The sequence below is a fragment of the Balaenoptera ricei genome, chromosome 11 (genome assembly GCF_028023285.1).
Source record: "Balaenoptera ricei isolate mBalRic1 chromosome 11, mBalRic1.hap2, whole genome shotgun sequence".
Taxonomy (NCBI): domain Eukaryota; kingdom Metazoa; phylum Chordata; class Mammalia; order Artiodactyla; family Balaenopteridae; genus Balaenoptera; species Balaenoptera ricei.
Genome location: NC_082649.1, coordinates 70047870 through 70065265, shown reverse-complemented (window position 1 = coordinate 70065265; position 17396 = coordinate 70047870). Strand labels below are relative to the sequence as shown.

The following is a 17396-nucleotide window of genomic DNA, read 5'->3' as shown; positions in this document are numbered from 1 at the left end:
TGTTGAAAAAAATAAATCAACAAAGATGAGAAAAACCCTAAAAGTGAATATAAGTAGAAGCAAATGAACCTACCTGCATTTCAAATGAATAATATAACCACACTGAAGGGAAATAAATAACTAATCCAAGTAACATTTGAACCTGTGTTCAAATTGTTGCTTTGACCATTGACCCTCAGTCTAAAGACAGAAAGATAATCTTGAATGATTCAGTAAATCTTGAGCTCTACTTAGAAAGTTTGTTTTTCACAATGGTATTGGGTATAGCAATTCTGAAACTGCTTTTTGTGTGGGATTGAGCAAATAAGTAAATATATTGATGTTGATGAGAACCAAAGTTCTGACAGTTGGGGAAGGGAGTAAAATTATGGATATGGGGAAGAATGGAAAGATCATATGGTGTTGGATTGGAATTGGAGAAACAGACACAGATAGATGTGTTTATTTACATATACATATTTCCTAGCCCTCTTTGCTACTGGGACTGAAAAGCAATGACACCCAGTACCAAAGAGCATACCTACTGCCCAGATCTTGGATTCTAAATACCATTTCCTGCTCTAGGGAACCAGGGCTCCTTGGAGAAATGGCTGATTCTAGGTTTGTGCAAGATGAGCCTGGAACATCATGTGATACCAGAACATAAGGAAGTGCTCGTAAAATGATGTAGACACAGTCAGCTTGAAGGACCTTCTGCTGGCCAAAGCTGGGACAATTTGAGGATCAAAATAATAACAGTAATGGATTATAACCCATTGCATAAAATAGGAACCCACAAATCCATACTGATAATAAACAAAGGGGGCTATTATTAATAAATACAGAAGAAATGATGGAATTAAATTAGATAACTATCATTTGCAACCATCTTAGCAAAAATCGATTCAAGTCATCAATTTCAGGTAAAAATCATCATTGGATTTTAAAGCTAGTGGGTGAAAGTTGATGAGGAATGGGACATTCACACCTCAAAATATTTCCCCACAGATTACTGATTAATTACAAATGGGGGAAATGGTAACTTCCCAGTGGAGAAACCTGGTGGACACGACCTTGAGCAACCAAATTTACATCACCAAGAATGGGACATGTCCCTCCTGATATAGTGCACTGAGGACACAGCATTCATGTAATGTTCCTGCCCAAACTACAATGCCTGAATCTAATCACTATAAAACATCAGACAAACCCGAACTGAGAGACAGACTATAAAACAACTGACCTGTACTCTTCAGTAGTGTCAAGAGTGTCAAAGTTATGAAGGAAAAAAAAAAAAAGGCTGAAGAATGGTTTCAGATGAAAGGAGACCAAAGAGACATGACAACTAAATGTGGTGTGTGACACTGCACTGGACCCTGACCTGCTGTCTAGCATCTGCACCCCTTGTTTGTGGACAGGGTAACCTGGGGTGATAACTAGCATTCCTTTCATGACAGCAGAGCTGCACCCCTTGCAGATATTCTCAATTCATTTATGATATTCACATAGAAGACACACATGGGTGTTTGGTGCCAAGACACAAGGAAGGCTTGATTTGCCTGGCCATGTCTTGGCTAAAGGACAGAATCACCAGGTGGGTCCCCACATGACCAACAGTTCTGAGTTGATGGGGAGGGTCCCTTTTGGAGGCTCAATGATCAGAGGAGGCCGGTCGTTGCAGTGACCAATGTAGACTGACCAGGGTGGGTGGGAGTGTGTGTACAACCCACGTCCACCCGTGTGAGTGGTCACTCCCTGGAGTGGGGCTGGAACTGCTATGTGGTGTGGTGGGTCACTGTGGAGAGCAAGGAGGCGCAGGCCTGGTGCAGCTTTGGCACAGACAAGCAGAGGTCAGGGGGTGAGCCAATACAACGTTTAATACACTTGCCTGTGCATGTCTGAAGTTCGGCCCACCTCGGTGATCACGCCTCTCTCGGATGGACAGTCTGGGCCAGGGTGGACGGCCCGGGTGGATGTGGAACCCGCCCACTCTCAGCCTGTGCTTCTCTAACTACACAGGCTTGAATAGGCTGCTGTATCCGTGTCCCAGTAATAACGCCAGTCCATCACATCCATCACCTTAGGAGGCGAGACTGAGGCCACAGCCATGCCAGGACCACCAAGGATTAGAGGGAGAGGGGATCACTGTCTGGACACAGGAGGGAGATTTGAGAACAAGAAGGGGTGATATGGGGGCACCAGGGATGGGAGGAAGATTGAGGATGATGGTCTAGCTCCTGGCGGTGGACGGGAGGTGGGTTGGGCAGACAACTCAGAGGCGAACCTCCAGCAGGTAGCGTAGGCGGCACTGACTCTCCTGCTAGATGAGATACTCGCTCTGGAAGAAGCTGGAGCTGCTGAACTCTGGGCAGGGCATGGGCTGGCCCTGGGGCACCACCACTCGTTGGCCATCCAGCTCCAGCTTGGTGTCCTGGGTTGGAACTGCAGGGCACAGCAAGGGCCATGGATGACCCAAGGGTCACTGGTCCTTGGCTTTACCGGTAAGTCCTACCCCCTGTGCTCTCCACTTCTACCACAGGGAGTGCCCGCTCATTCCCACCTTGCCAAGCTCCAAACCACTGCATAGGCTGGGCCTTCTGCCTGGAATCTCCTCCCCCATTTCTCTGCCTGGGAAATGCCTGCTCATCTTTCAATGCTCAGTCAATGACACCTCTTCTTTGAAGCTCTCCTGGATGCCCAGGAAAGATTTGTTGAATCAGTGAATGTTTGTTGAATGATAGAGTGAATGACTGCAGTGAAGAATCCTGCGTCTGTTTTTCCTTCCTCACACGCCCCTTCCTTGCTCACCTCCTCCCTGAAAGCATCCTGCTCCATCTCAGCCTCACCTCTATCCTTAGGCCTGTCCAGCTTCATGGGACTCACCAGGCTCTGTGTGGCCATGGGCAATGACACTGTCGAAGCCAGGGGATGGCTGCTTCAAGCTGGGCTCATAGACGGTGATGTGGTACTCTCTGCCCAGTGCCACCTCACCCAGGAACATGTAGCCAATGTCATGGGCCCCGCAGGACATGCCAGTAACTGGGGGACACAGGGAGGCTCAGGGTAGGCAGACCGGCTCTCTGCCTGACTCCCTGGGCTCCTCTCTGCTGCACTGTTATCTCCTTTGGCTTTGCTGCCCCGGCCCAGAAAAGTACCCATCCTTCCTCCAACCATGTCTCCAGGCCCCTTGTCCCGGCTGTGCTCCCTCCCCACTCTCTCCTCCACTCCTCAACTCCCAGAGGCCAGGCGTCTGCCACCCTCACCAAGGTCAGTAATGGCCTTCCGGTGACCATATCTGGGGTGGGGGCTTTTCAGGCCTGCTCTGCTGATTTTGCCACGGCATCCTTCACCCTCTACCCTGGGACCCCCTTGCAATGCTCTCCTGAGGCCACCCTCCACTCCCTCTTAGGCTCCTCCGCCCTCCCAGTGGACGCCTTGGCCTTGAGCAACCTTCAGCTCCATCTGCTCTTGGATGAATCCTCCGACCTTGCTCTCTTGAGTGGGGGCGGGTAGTGTTCTCCAATAATGAGGTCAACCTGGGCTGAGGAGCCAGTAGGGGCAGGTCACCTCAGTGAGGACACCTCTGGACAGAAACTTGGGGGTCATTGGAGACACCCTCAACCCTTTCCCACAATGCTGCCCATCCCACCTCCCACATACTCCTCTCATGGATTCTCTCCTCCTCCGCCTCCATTGCCCTGGGCTGGGGGCCCATCACATTTGGCCTGGATGGGAACACAGCCTCCCTGCAGCCTCTGGCCTTTGCCACCCTCCCAACGGCTGCAGCCACGTTCAACTGTACTCCCCATCGCTCTCTGAATAAGGCTCCCTTGATCCTCCTGGGCCCCCAAGCCCCACACCCACACTAGGCATTTGCTCTAAGCTTTGTCATCAGGACGTGCCTGGAGGTGCTGACCTGCCGCAGCCTCCCAGGCTTCGTGCCACTCCCTGGCTGCTTTACCTTGAAGGCTCCTCTTTCACCCCCTCCCAGGTCAGGTTGGCACACTCATCCCATCTGCATCACCTTCTCCAGGAAGCTGTCGCTGACCAGCGGATGCCTCCTTTGAGTCCCCCAACCCCCAGGATGCCCCACTGAGCTCTCTAGTCAGTAACTATCCGAGGGGTCCTCTCCTGGATCCACCGCAGGTGGGACAAGTAATGGGCCCCATGCTCCTTAGTGTCCCCATACCCACTCAGGGCTTGGCCCCGAGGGACACCTCACCATAGCCAGCTGACTTGCTGTTCTCCGAGGCAAAGTAGATGCCTTTGCCAACACGGCCACCAGAATGTGGCATGATGCGGAGCCCACTGGTGAGGATGGCGGCCACCACAGCCATGTTGGTGCCGTGCCACAGTAGCTTCCGATTACCCAGCTTGTCGTGGGGCTGGAACTGATCTCCCTGGGGGGGAGATGGGAACAGGGAGAGTCATGCCACCCAAGCTCAGGTGTTTCTGTCTGCCATCAGAGAGTATGACCAAGACCAAGGCTTCCCTAGTCACTCACATACTCGTGCACACATGCACAAGACCTAGGCCTGGTGGAAACTGGTCAGAGTTTCTCAGACAACTCGCTAAAGAGAAGATAAGCCAAGGTCATCTCCCTAAGGGACAAGGTAGTGATCGTGGGGAGGGAATCTTCCTCACCTCCTCTTCTCGGTTCACTGTCCAACTATGTTGAAGAGCAGGGCAACTGTACTTGCTGCCAGTCTTTTCCAAGTAGGTATGTATCACCTGCGGGGAGACAAGAAGCTGGGTGCCAAGATCAAGCAATGTATGGACTAACCTCCACTTGTCCCCCGCAGTCCCAGAGCTCTCCTCAGGCCCTGGAGACACAGCGAGAGAAGGCCCTAGGAGAGGGATTCTTCTGGGCACCTGGAGGGCAGACAGGCAAAGGGCCAGTGCCCACTGCTAGCTCGGCTCCTCTGTGGGGACCGGCCCACTTTGTACTCAGGCGCCTTTGGGTCCAGCAGCTGGAGCTGGCACTTGAGGAGCTGGTAATCTCGGTCCAGTGGGTGTGGCACCTCCTCCACTTTCTCTGTCTCCTCGGGGGCTGCCTGCAGGGTCTGGGCCAGCTCGATGTCTGCCAGCACCTAAGGGGATGGGCACTGGCAGCTTGTGTGTCCCCTTGACCCTGGGCTTCCCCTCCCCCTCCCACATAAATAGGACCATGGCCACCCCACCTTATTCAGCCCCACCCCATCTATCTGTCTGGCCTTCCCCTCCCCTGTCCTTCGGCCTGCCCATTGCAGTCCATCTATCTGTCCCCCATCTCCCTTGCCCCATCTATCTGTTTGGTAACCCCACTGCCTGCAACCTGCCAACCCTCACCAGCAGCATGTCCTTGGCCTGCAGAAGCTCCGGGGAGTTGATGGATGGGGGCTGGCTATGGCCAAAGTTGTGGGGAATGATGGTGTAGAAGTGGGAGGATAGCTCCTCCAGGCTGAGGCCACGATCTGCGGGGGCTTTCAGGGCCGCCTCCACTGCCTCCAAGGCCTCCAAACCCCAGGAAATCTGCTACTTGCTCAACTTCCCCAGTGGCATCTTCTTCACATCTGGGGGGATGGGGAGAGTGGGGAGTCAGGCCCACAGCCCTGCCACCCCCAGATCCCTGCTACCCGTCCTGGCTCCTCCCCCCTCACCCAAGTTCATGATAGCCATGGCATTCTTGAACACGTCCTTGCTGAAGATGTTGGTGATGAGCTTCTGTGTGGCTGCGTCCAGGGAGCAGGGCTGCACTTGCTGAACCACGGTCCTCACTGGGCCTCTGTCTACCTAGGGGTAGAGGGAACATGTGGGCAGGAGCAGCTGGGCAGGGCACCTGCACCTGGAGCAGGGCCTGGCCAGACAGAGGCCAGAGAGGAAGGCCTGTGCCTGCGGGTGTACAGCTGGGCAGTGGCCGTCCCTTCCCTCGGCCCAGGCCCACCCTCCCTCCCTGGCCACTTCACCTTCACCATGGCTTCCTGGGCCTCATCCTCTCTCTGTACTTCGATAAGTGTATACTTGCTGGGGTGGGCCACAGAGTGGTCCTGCTCTGCCCAGCTGTTCTTGGTCTTGTCCCGAAATTTCTTTTCAAAGTCCTTCTGTGCATCCTCCAGTGACATGAAGTGGCTGAGTTTTGACTGGCCCACCTCTCCCGGCAAGCAACAGCTTTCAGAGGTGTGCCTACCACAGTGCCCGCCGTAAATGTTTGCTGGCCTCTACTGTGCAGGCCCTGTGCCGAGCGCCCCTGGATGTCAGAGGTGGGGCAGGGCACAGTCAGAGGCTGTGGCCTTTTGGCCTGAGTAAGCTGTGGGGACCCCGGGGAGCAGGGGGCATGCGTTGAGCAGGGAGAGGTGGGGAGGATGCGGGCACAGGGTGGGTGGGTGGTACTCACCACGTGCCCCCAGCGGTTCCAGCAGATAAAGCAGTCACCTTCTTCCAGCAGCTGGATGATGTAGAACTTGTTGTTGCTCCCAATGTTGGTCTGGTTCAGGGTACAGTCATAGTCTTCACGCACCTGTGGTCAGAGGGGGTGTGCAGAGGGCAGGCTGGCTCCGGCCGCCCCTGGGTGGGATGGGGTACCTGGCTGCACGCTGACAGGAATCACACTGCACTGGGGTGTCAGAGGAGGTCCTGTCTGGGAACCCTGACTTAAGTGTTGTGGGGGGAAAACTGAGAAGTTCAGGGGCCTGTCCTGGGGTCTGAAGAGCAGACATGACCCACCTGGATCTGATGGGATATAGCCCTGCCTGACCTTTGGGGTCTTGCAAGAACACAGTTTACTTGGGAGCCTTGAGCTATTTGGCCAGAGCCAAGTGGGAGGGGAGGAGGTCTGAGTGTATTTGTACCCAAGAGGGAGCAGGCACTGGGACTGGCTGGGGACTACAGCTTACCTGGGTCCCAGGGTTGCAGCTGAGTGGGCACAGGGGGTCCATTTAGGCTATGCGCTTCTCTGTGGGTGTGGCCCTGAGGGCCTCGGCAGTGGAGCGGAAACTGTCCTCCTCTTCTGCCCCCTGATGCCCCTTCTTCTTCTCAGGACCCTCACGCTGCACCTGGGGCTTGCGCTTTGGAGCCATGGCTGTTCTGGGGCACAGAGGGGGCCCTCAGGCATCCATGGCCTTTGCGTCCCACCTGGCTGGAACAGTACCAACTTGCCCCACCCTGAGATTGCCCTTTGGTGACCTCCTTCTGCCTCCATTTCCCCACTCCCGGTCCCTGACCAAAACCGGCTCTCTGTACCCCAGATACACCCCTTTCTCCAGTCACCAGGGCCAGACCAGGCCAGGCCCCTGTCCAGTCTGCCCAGTCTGGTCAAGGAAGATGGGCTCTCCACCCTCTATGGCTCTTTTGCGTGTTCTGAGGTTGAAGGGAAAGTGAAAGGAGCATCTCCCCCCTCCCATTTCTGGGCTCCTCTCCCCAGAGCACTCTCTGCTCCTCCCCCATCTCAGCTAACTTGGACCTGGCATGGTTGCTGGGCTGAGTCACCCCAGCTATGGAGGAGAGTGGGCAGTGGCTCCCGGGGGGCAGCACTCCTAAGACCAGATCTGTCCCTCCAAAGCTTGGGACCCAATAGCGCAGAAACCCTTCCCAGCAGGTTCAAGAGTTCTGGGGTGCCAGCCTCCGTCCCAGACCAGTGGCATTGAACTGCCAGAGGGCAAGGGTCAGTCACACCCGCCCTGCCATGCCCTGTGGAGGGCTGTGGGCAAGGCCATAGGGCACTCACCTAAGAGAAGCAGGGACCTGGGAGTGGTGGTGGCCACCAGGTCAGTAACTCCCAAGCAGTCCTAGTTCTAACAACCTCCCATAAGCCTTAGGGGAGCGGGGAAGAAGCGGGTGTGGGTAGGATTCCAGCTATTTGGCCACCAGTCTGGTGAGTCAGAGGCTGGGCAGGCCGAGGCGGGCAGGCAGCCTGTCCCATGGATGGGTGGACACTTGATCCGGACACAGCCAAGGCCCAGGGGACTGACGCGCCCTTAGAATTGCTCATCTGGCCTGAGGCATGCAATACGTGTCCACCGGTTGTCCAGTGACCTTGGCCCCACGTGCGGGCATTGCCCTCCTCTCCCGGGGGCTGCCGGATCCCTCTCCCCCGGTTATTTAGAGTCAGACTCTCTCACCCTGGCCCCTGCCCCTGACGGGGAGGAGTCACGTTCCAGGAAAAGGAATCCCGTGTCTCTGGCGCACCCCAGCGTCCAAGGAGAGCAAACACAGAGAAGGTGTCGGGGTCCGATCCCTCTTCATACGTCAGCGAGCGGCAGGGCGCACGCGCCGCAGCCGTTGGCCGGAAGCGCCAGGGAGAGGCTTGCTTCCTAGCGGAGCCGGGCGCGGGAGCCTATAGGAGTTCTAGGAGGCGTGACCACAGGCATTTTATCCTATGGGCGCTTGGGGGCGTGACAGAACCTACCTAAGGACCCAATGGAGCCGTGGGAGGCGGGGTTCACCGGGCGGTGGGAGCCTATCTTGGCTTGGAGTCTTGTGGGACGGCCCGGGTTCAGCCGCCACGTGAGTTCTCCAGGGGCCGCCGCAACACACCCGGTGGGCAGCATGTCGGCGACAGGGGCGGCTCGAAAGAGGGGAAAGCCGGCCTCGGGGGCCGGGGCTGGTGCGGGGGCCGGCAAGCTGCGGCGAAAGGTGAGCATGGCGCTTTGGCGGGCGGGGGTCCATCCTGCTATGTTACTGGGACCACCGTCATCCCCATCCGGGGGCCCCGGCACCGGTCCCCTCGCCCCCGGGACCCCAGCTGGAGTCAGCTTCGTCCCTTTCTCCGCGCGCCAAATACTGAAAGCCTTTCACTTGAGCCGGGGGCTACCGCCTTTCCCAGTGGCTCTCGAGGGACCCTAAGGGGCCCTTGGTCAGAGCCGGGGTGGTCGGGACCCCTGACCAAAGAAAGTATTATATAATTCCTAGGGCGACTCTTCTAGGGACAAGGGCAAGTCCAAGGGTGGCGGCAAGATGAATGAGGAGATCTCCAGCGACTCGGAGAGTGAGAGGTGAGCTCTTTTTTTCTACCTAGTAGAAAAGAACACTGGGGCCCATTGTGTATGGAAGGAGTACTCAATGACGGGGGCTAGAGCTGGGCCTAGAACCCAGGACTCTGGCCCTTGATTCTCAGATCTTGATTCTTTCCTCCACTTTTTGACCCTGAGAACTGTCATTTCCTTCGCTGCAGGGGCAGGGTCTCTGTGTGGGGAGGACCCCCAGTCCTAATGGGAGACCATTGAGACCTTCCTTCATGACAGGGAGCTGAACTCCAGGCAAGGGGAGAGGGATGCAAGAAATGCTTGCTAGTTCTTCATTGTGTTCTCCCACAATTTCACAGTTACTGAGAGTGGCAGGCACTAGTTTCACTGTTGAGAGAACAGAGATGAGCAGGCAGGTGAAGACGGAACGTGTTGTGGTGGGATGTGTATCTTAGAGCTGCGTGTTGTCGGAACAGAGAAGGGGAGTTTAAATAGGGCCTGGAGAGATGAGGAGGGGTTCCTCATGGAGAGGTAGGGAAGGCATTCAGGGATCAGAGAAAAGTGTGGGGGTTAAGCGGGCTAGATGGGAGATGGAGAGGATGGGAGGGTAGGCAGTGGGTGCATCCGCACTGTGGAGGGCTTTGCGTACCTCCTCCATTCTGCAGGTGATGGGGGTGGAGCATGTTGCAGAGTTCAGAGGGGGCTAGCAAGGTATCAGGCCTGACCCTGTGGCATGGAAGCTGTCATATCAGAGAATCCCGGTGCCTTCTTTAAGAGTTGGCTTTAGAAATTCTACTTCTAAAAGTTGAGTACATGTTGGCCTTAACCTGCTCACAGAAAGACTTAATATATACTTTTTGTAGTCTTAAGGTTACTGTGGGTGTGTGCCAGGTCCTGTGCTAAGCATTTTTAAATATTTTTAAAATGTGTTGTAAAATGTATTAGCTACAGAAGAGTTAATGAAATGTAATTGTACCATAGAGAGTAATGATGAAATGATGAACCTCTGTGCACCCACCAGAACTAGACCATTTGTAGAAACTTAGAAGCCCCAACTGCCATTCCTGCCTTAAGTTAATCATTTCTTTGGTTTCCTTCCTTCCTTTTTTTCCTTCCTCTTCTTTTTTTTTTTTCCCTCTTCTGATTCAGGTGTAACTTACATACAGTAATATTCACCTTTCTTAGTGTGTTGTTCTGTGAGTTGTGACAGTCGCATATAGTCGTGTAACTACCACCACTGTAAAGATATAGAAGGGTTTTACCACCCACCAAAATCCCCCATGGCTCCTTTGCAGTCAGTTCCCACCCCCCTCCAACCAGTAACTGCTGTCCCTAGAATTTTGCCTTTTCCAGAATGTTATTTGAGTGGAATTACAATGGTTGTATACTTGCCTTGATTTTCTTTAGAGTTCTGTCTTCTATGTGTGAACCCGAAACAGTAGACTGATTCCTTGGGTAAACTGAGTAGAAGTTAAGACCTTGGTTGTATGAGGGAAGGGCAGCACCAACCCTGTTGGCTGAAGACTTGCTGGGCACTGGGTACTAACCGGTCTCAGGAGCATGGTCAGGCCTTGGCTTCCTTGAGAGTTTCCAAGGTCCTCTCTGGGGAAGTTGTGGGCAAGGTCATGGATGAGTCTAGGAAACAATTGGTCTACCTGACAGGGACTAGATATCTGCAGGCACGTGATCAGAGGGAACGGGCTGCCCTGGGTTTTCTGCTTCTGAGTTCCTGTGACTTACCTCCAGCTCCCAGGAGCAAGTCAAAGTAGGACTCATCTTGAGTGAGGGCATGGAGGGGAAAGCAAGGACTTCACTAGCACAAGGTCAAGCCAGGCCCAGTTAAGCTTCACCTGGAATCCCATCCTCAGGGTAAAGGATGGTGCCATGGCAGTGAGGATGGGACGCTGATAGTCCCAACATGTCTGCCTCTTGGTTCCTTGCATCAGATCTGGGCTGGCTGCTCCCCTGTGTCTGGGGGGTCGTTGTTCTGAGATCTACCGTTTCTGCTTTCCGTGTTGGATCTTCTGTTTCCTGTCTCCCGTGCCTTCCCCATTCTTAGCTTACTCTCTTGTTCAGGGAGCACATCCTCCATCCTTAAAAGAAGGAGAAAGGACCACTTTTGTGGCACCTTGTACATCTGATAATGTCTTCATTCATCATTAATGGTTTAACTGGCATGCCATTCCAGTGGTTAGCGTTTTATTCCGAATTTTGTACGTGCAGCTCCTTTGTTTTCTGCTCTCAGTGTTGCTGTTGAGACTTCTGGAGTCATTTTGATTCCTGACCCTTTTTATATGATCTGATTTTTCTTGGAAGCCTGTAGAACCTTCTCTTTCCCTCCAGAGTTGAGAGATTTCACAGTGATCTCTTTGGGTTTGGGGTCTGTTTTCACCCTTATGTTGGACCCTGGGTGGGCCCTTTCAGTTTGGTAAGTCACATCTTTCAGTTTTCTGTGTGTGAGACCATTGGCCATGAGGGCTAGCAGGGATGGGGGTGTCAAGTGGCTGGGGAAGCAGCGAGGAGCACAGTCCTAGTGGCCAGAGGAGCGGGCCAAGCCCCCTGAAGCCTAGCCCCCTCTCGCTCACAGCCTAGTTCCCAGGAGGACTGAGGAGGAGGAGGAGGAGGAGGAGCTGGAGGAGACCGCACAGGAGAAGAAGCTGCGCTTGGCCAAGCTCTACCTTGAACAGCTTAAGCAGCAAGGTGAGCCTGTGGACTGGGCAGGTGAGGGGCGGGGCCTATGCCTGAGACTGCCTGCTGTGGCCCCAGCCACCTGGTGGGTGACTGATTCAGGTAGCCGGTGGGCTGCTGGGGCTGCTGCTGCTGGCGGCCCTGTGGGAGGGTGGCTAGGAGCTCTAATGGATCTCCTGGGGTGGGCCAGGCCTTCAGGGGGCTTCAGACTGATCTGATAAGTAAAGGCAGGGGGTGGGCAGGAGGAGACCATCCAGCCCTCCCTTCCCTTTGAACTTCCATGGGACACAGCCCAAATGTTCAGGGCCCAGGACTGAGGTGGTGGGTGGGGATGGGAAGGGAAAAGTGGGGTGTTGGCCTGGGTTTACTTGGCTTGGTCTGTCCTACACAGAGGAGGAGAAGGCTGAGGCCCGCGAATTTGAGGAGGACCAGGTGGCGGGGAGGCTGAAGGAGGACGTGGTGAGTGTGGAGGGAGGGTGGTGGGAGGGGAGGGATGGGGCTGGTCCTGCTCCTGGGATCTCACCCCTCTCCTCTCCATGCAGCTCGAGCAGAGAGGCAGGCTGCAGAAGTCGGTGGCAAAGGAGGTGAGCAGACAGGGCACTTTGGTGTCAGATTGGAGGGAATCACCTGGGTTGGTGGGCAGGTGGCCCAACTGGGGACTCAGGCTGTGGGGTCTTTGCTGTGGAACATAGTGGGCACTTGGGCAGACAGGGTCAGGTAACGGCCTGGTCCTGGCAGCCCTGGGTCCGGTTTTCCTTCTGGGCAGTGTGGTGGGAAAGGATGGCATGCGTGTGTGTGGAGGGGGGCCTTCCTGCCCCCAGTCACGGTGACCCGGCCCCTGCCTGCCTAGATCCAGGCCCCAGACCCTGCTGACATTCGAATCTTACGAGGTCACCAGCTGTCCATCACATGTTTGGTTATCACCCCTGACGACCTGGCCATCTTTTCTGCCTCCAAAGACTGCACCATTATTAAGTGTGAGTGAGTGCCTGGGTGGGGGTGCAGCCGCGAGGGATCATCTGGGCCGGCTGGTCTGGGGAGGAGGGAATAATCAGGGAAAACTGAGACCCGACGGGGGAAGCTTCCGGAGACAGGTTTGCTTCCGAAGAAGTGTTTTCTGGATGACAGTGGAAGCTTCTGCCCAGGAGTGGGACTTGTGAGCTCCCTGTCAATGTCATTGGAGATGATGGAGTGGAGGCAGGATGATGATTTAATGGGAATTGATGCTTCAGGTGGGCAGTTGGACTAGAGGACACTCGAGGCTCTGCACAGTCCTGGGATGGAGTTCCTGGTCCTCCTGGGTTCCTGGCCTTTGACCACTGAGGGCTGTCCTCATCCACCCAGAGTAGTAACAGGAAGAGCTCATACCATCGGTCCCAAGCACTTTCCTGTCCCTTTTCTTCTGGCTTCATGGCTGCCCTTTGGGATTATTGTCACCACTTAACAGATGAGGAAACTGAGGTGACTTGTCCAGGGGCTCACAGTGGCTGAGCCAGATCTTCTGACCTGAGGCCAGGACTTTTTCCGTGGTGCCACGCTGCCCTTGAGGTGGGTTGCCAGACAGTCCTACCTTCTGTCCCAGTAGCATCTCTTTTCCCCCTTGGTGTCAGGGAGCGTGGAAAGTGGACGGAAGCTTCATGTGATCCCTCGAGCCAAGAAGGGTGCCGAGGGGCAGCCCTCCGGCCACAGTAGCCACGTCCTCTGCATGGCCATCTCCTCTGATGGCAAGTACCTGGTAAGGCAGGGTTGGCCCCGGGAGTAGGTAAGAGGTGTGGGCACATGGTGGGTGCCCGTGGCCATTGCCCTTGTCTCCATAGGCTTCGGGTGACCGCAGCAAGCTCATTCTCATTTGGGAGGCCCAGAGCTGCCAGCACCTGTACACCTTCACAGGACACCGGGACGCCGTGTCGGTGAGAAGCTGGGCCTCCTTTAGTGGACGTTTCTCGAGCACCCGAGTGGGCCAGGCATGGTACTGGGATCCGGGTAATGGTGTGAATGAGGCAGCGGGTCCCCATCCTCAGGGAACCTGCACTTTGGTGATCAGGACAGAAACAGGGTGAAGCAATAGGGAAGAGCTGGGGGAGACTGAGTTGAGCTTGCCTAGGGAGAGGGAGGCCTCTGAGAAGTCTGTACTTGCTTGAGGGCAGGCAAGTGTGCCCCTGGCTCCACGTAGAGCCCCACAGAGCGCTCTTGATGGGGGCTGGCTCCCTGTGCCACGTGACCTGCTTTCAGGACGTCCTCCCTGGGCCTGACCTCTGTCTTGCCTGCTGTAGTCCAGGTTCTTTTTTTTTTTTTTTAATTCATTTTATTTATTTATTTAATTTTGGCTGTGTTGGGTCTTCGTTGCTGCACGCAGGCTTTCTCTAGTTGCGGTGAGCGGGGGCTACTCTTCGTTGCGGTGCACGGGCTTCTCATTGCAGTGGCTTCTCTCATTGTGGAGCACGGGCTCTAGGCGCATGGGCTTCAGTAGTTGCGGCACGCGGGCTCAGTAGTTGTGGCTCACGGGCTCTAGAGCACAGGCTCAGTAGTTGTGGCACACGAGCTTAGTTGCTCCGCGGCATGTGGGATCTTCCCGGAGCAGGGATCGAACCCATGTCCCCTGCATTGGCAGGCGGATTCTCAACCACTGCGCCACCAGGGAAGCCCAGTCCAGGTTCCTTTTGCCCTCTTTCCATGCACCCTTAGGGGCTGGCATTCCGCAGAGGCACCCACCAGCTCTACAGCACGTCCCACGACCGCTCTGTGAAGGTGTGGAATGTGGCGGAGAACTCCTACGTGGAGACGCTGTGAGTATGCGCGGGCAGAGGGCACGCGGATGTGCGCGTGCAGGTTCACGGGTGACCCCATCCTCCCTCTGTCCCCCTCTCCAGCTTCGGGCACCAGGATGCTGTGGCTGCACTGGATGCTCTGAGCAGGGAGTGCTGCGTGACCGCCGGGGGCCGGGACGGGACCGTGCGTGTGTGGAAGATCCCCGAGGAGTCCCAGCTTGTCTTCTACGGCCACCAGTAAGGCGGCCTGCTGCACCAGGCATTGAGGGGGCCACCCGCATGGGCTGGGGGTGAGGTTGGGCCACGCCCCTCATGGTGCCTTTCTCCAGGGGCTCCATCGACAGCATCCAGCTCATCAATGAGGAGCACATGGTGTCGGGTGCAGATGATGGGTAAGAGCTGCCTTCCACCACTGCCACTGCCCCTGGACTTGCCACGTAGGATCCTCCTGCTCGGGAGCTGTAGTAACCCTTTTCCATAGATGAGGACATTGAGGCAGAGAGCGCAGGGGACCTTGTCTGCTTCCTGTGGCTGGTGTGCACTTGGTCCCTTCCTGCCGTGTGGCCCTTCTGCCCTCCCCTGGCCCCCTCACTGACCCTGCTCCCTGTCCACAGTTCTGTAGCCTTGTGGGGCCTCTCTAAGAAGCGGCCACTTGCCCTGCAGCGTGAGGCCCATGGGCTGCGGGGGGAGCTGGGCTTGGAGCAGCCCTTCTGGGTGTCATCGGTGGCAGCCCTGCTCAACACAGACCTCGTGGCCACAGGTGGGTGCCCTGTGTGGCAGAAAGGAGGGGATCTCAGGGTGGGCTGGTGGGGGGCGGTGCTCACTGTCTCCCTGTCCCCCAGGCTCTCACAGCAACTCTGTGCGGCTCTGGCAATGCGGGGAGGGCTTCCGGCAGCTTGACCTTCTCTGCGACATCCCCCTGGTGAGTGAGGCTTGAATACCCAGCCTGTCTTTACCACACTCCCAGGGCCCGTTACAGTGTTTTCCTGCCAGAGGGCGGTTCCTCAGAGCAGGGCCAGCTATGACTTCTCTTTCTAGCCCCAGCTTCTAGCACAGGGCCTGCAGGAAACCTCCCTTCTTCCTCTCCCTTCCCCGCCTCCACTCCCCTCCTTGTCCTAGGCCCTATCCTGGTTACTGGGATACAAGGCAGGGAAGTGTGGGCAAAGGCATGGAGGGCCTGGCCCTGTGATGGGTTCTGCATGACTGGTGCCAGACTGAATGCCAGGCTAGGGTGTGTGGACTTGGTGCAACCTAGGGCAGAGTGGCAGGATCTGTTAGTGACTTCTAGTGACAGTTCAGGGCTTGGGTCAATGGTGATGGTCATGGAGTCTCCAGAGCCAGGACCAGGAGCCAGGTCCTACTTGGCGTACACTGTCTCCTCCATCCCCACAAACTCTCTGTGAGGCCTGCGCTCTACTTTCCCCATCTCACAGAGGCGGATGCTGAGGCCCTGAGGGGTAGAGCGCCGGCCCAGGTGGCAGGAGGCAGAGCAGGGATTTAACCCAGGCTGGGCCTTTGACTGTGAAGCTGGGGCTGTGGTGAGGGATCTGTTCTCACATCTTACTGCCTTGTCCCTCCCTCTTCTTAGGTGGGCTTTATCAATAGCCTCAAGTTCTCCAGTGCTGGGGACTTCCTGGTGGCTGGGGTAGGGCAGGAGCACAGGTATGAGGCACTTCTCGAGGGGTGCGGGTGGGGCAAATGGCCTAGGGTGGGTGGCTGGCTGGGAATGGGGTGGATACCGGGTGGGGCTGGGCCCGCCCTCAGCTGCTCCTCTCGCCCCTGCAGGCTTGGCCGGTGGTGGCGGATCAAAGAGGCCCGGAACTCCATCTGCATCATCCCTCTCCACAGGGCCCCCAGGCCCCCTGCTGCTGGCTCCTGACACTCTCATCCCCTTTATTTAAGTTCTTCCCAGGCCATCCCCTGCCTTCTTTGTATTAAAAGTCTCCTCTTTTGGGCCTTGTCTCCTCTAGCTTCTTGATTGGGGAGGGCAGGGGGATGGCAGGGGATGGCTTAGTAAAGGCCTGGGGGCTTTATCCTTTGCAGCGAATTTGGGGATGGAGCCCTCAGCTGGCTTCTGGTTCCTAGACCCTGAGTATCCTCTACGACTTTGTTAGGCCAGCTTTCCACCCAGTGCTCTGGGCTGGTTGGGGTCGGAAGCTGCTGATCCCTCAGCTAAGAAGCTGTGGCTGTCCAGTGTGTGTAAGGGCTGGCTGCAGGGTCTGAGGACTGAAAGGAAGACAGACCTACAAGTCAGGCTGACCTGCACCACCCAGGCCAGGTTAGGAAGCTTTAGGAGCCAGACTGCCCTTGGAGTGGGGGTCGGGGTGGGGTTGGGACCCTGCATTGCTCACTGCTTGGGGACAGGGTCAGAGGTGGGAACAGCTCTGCCCTTGGTCCGAATGACAGCCAGGCTTGCACGATTCCTCACAGCAGTGACCCTGCCAGGTTAATGTGTTCTCCTGATTCCACCAGCTGGATAATTCAGCTTCTGCCATGGAGTGAAGTAAAGAGGAGGTGGAGAGGCTGATTGGAGAGGTAGCAGTGCAGTGAAGTGTCCTCTTCTCAATGGAAAATGAGCAAGGTGTGTTAAGGATTCTGCTCTGAACTTTCCCTTAATGCCTTGGACCCAACAGCTGAGCCTATGGTTCTCAAGCAGCAACGTGGTCCCCTTGGGGGAGGAAGCTACAGGGCTTCCCTCCTGCTCCCCTGCTCATGAGGCCTCCCCCTTGGACAGACCTGCTCCTACCTTCATTATCCTGGGGCCAGAAGGGTCAGGTTCAGATTGAACCCCTGAAAACCCTGTTGTGGATCAGAGGATGTTACTAGAATTCACTCCCTATGTCCCGCCTTAAATTGAGCTCAACGACAGCACACACATACCTCCTGAATAATATTGCAAGTAACACGGAAATGCCCCTTAATACACAAACCCCTTTTCCATTAGCACATTCCCAGGGAGAAAGGAAAGTTTGAAAATAAATGCCTTTGGAATTGAAACTGAAAATAATCCCTCTTATGGCTT

The 17396-nt window shown here is 55.8% G+C and overlaps 2 protein-coding genes across 2 annotated transcripts; one reads left to right on the top strand and one right to left on the bottom strand.

The window, feature by feature from the left end:
* Nucleotides 1-1830: 1830 nt before the first annotated feature.
* On the bottom strand, nt 1831-7703 carry PARP3 (poly(ADP-ribose) polymerase family member 3). Its single transcript, XM_059939789.1, is given in 11 exon segments — nt 1831-2421; nt 2863-3018; nt 4202-4379; nt 4624-4710; nt 4920-5069; nt 5308-5531; nt 5619-5751; nt 5925-6109; nt 6349-6475; nt 6852-7036; nt 7682-7703. Coding segments are annotated over 10 exon segments (1593 nt in total). The 5' UTR covers nt 7035-7036; nt 7682-7703; the 3' UTR covers nt 1831-2251.
* A 703-nt stretch (nt 7704-8406) lies between these two features.
* Nucleotides 8407-16329, top strand: RRP9 (ribosomal RNA processing 9, U3 small nucleolar RNA binding protein). The gene is made up of 15 exons (XM_059937660.1): nt 8407-8589; nt 8866-8948; nt 11506-11618; nt 11998-12065; nt 12149-12190; nt 12457-12583; nt 13217-13341; nt 13424-13516; nt 14292-14392; nt 14477-14611; nt 14704-14766; nt 14989-15134; nt 15217-15296; nt 15963-16036; nt 16160-16329. The coding sequence occupies exons 1-15, from the start codon at nt 8503-8505 to the stop codon at nt 16251-16253; spliced, it is 1431 nt and encodes a 476-aa protein (XP_059793643.1). The 5' UTR covers nt 8407-8502; the 3' UTR covers nt 16254-16329.
* The last annotated feature ends 1067 nt before the right edge of the window (nt 16330-17396 follow it).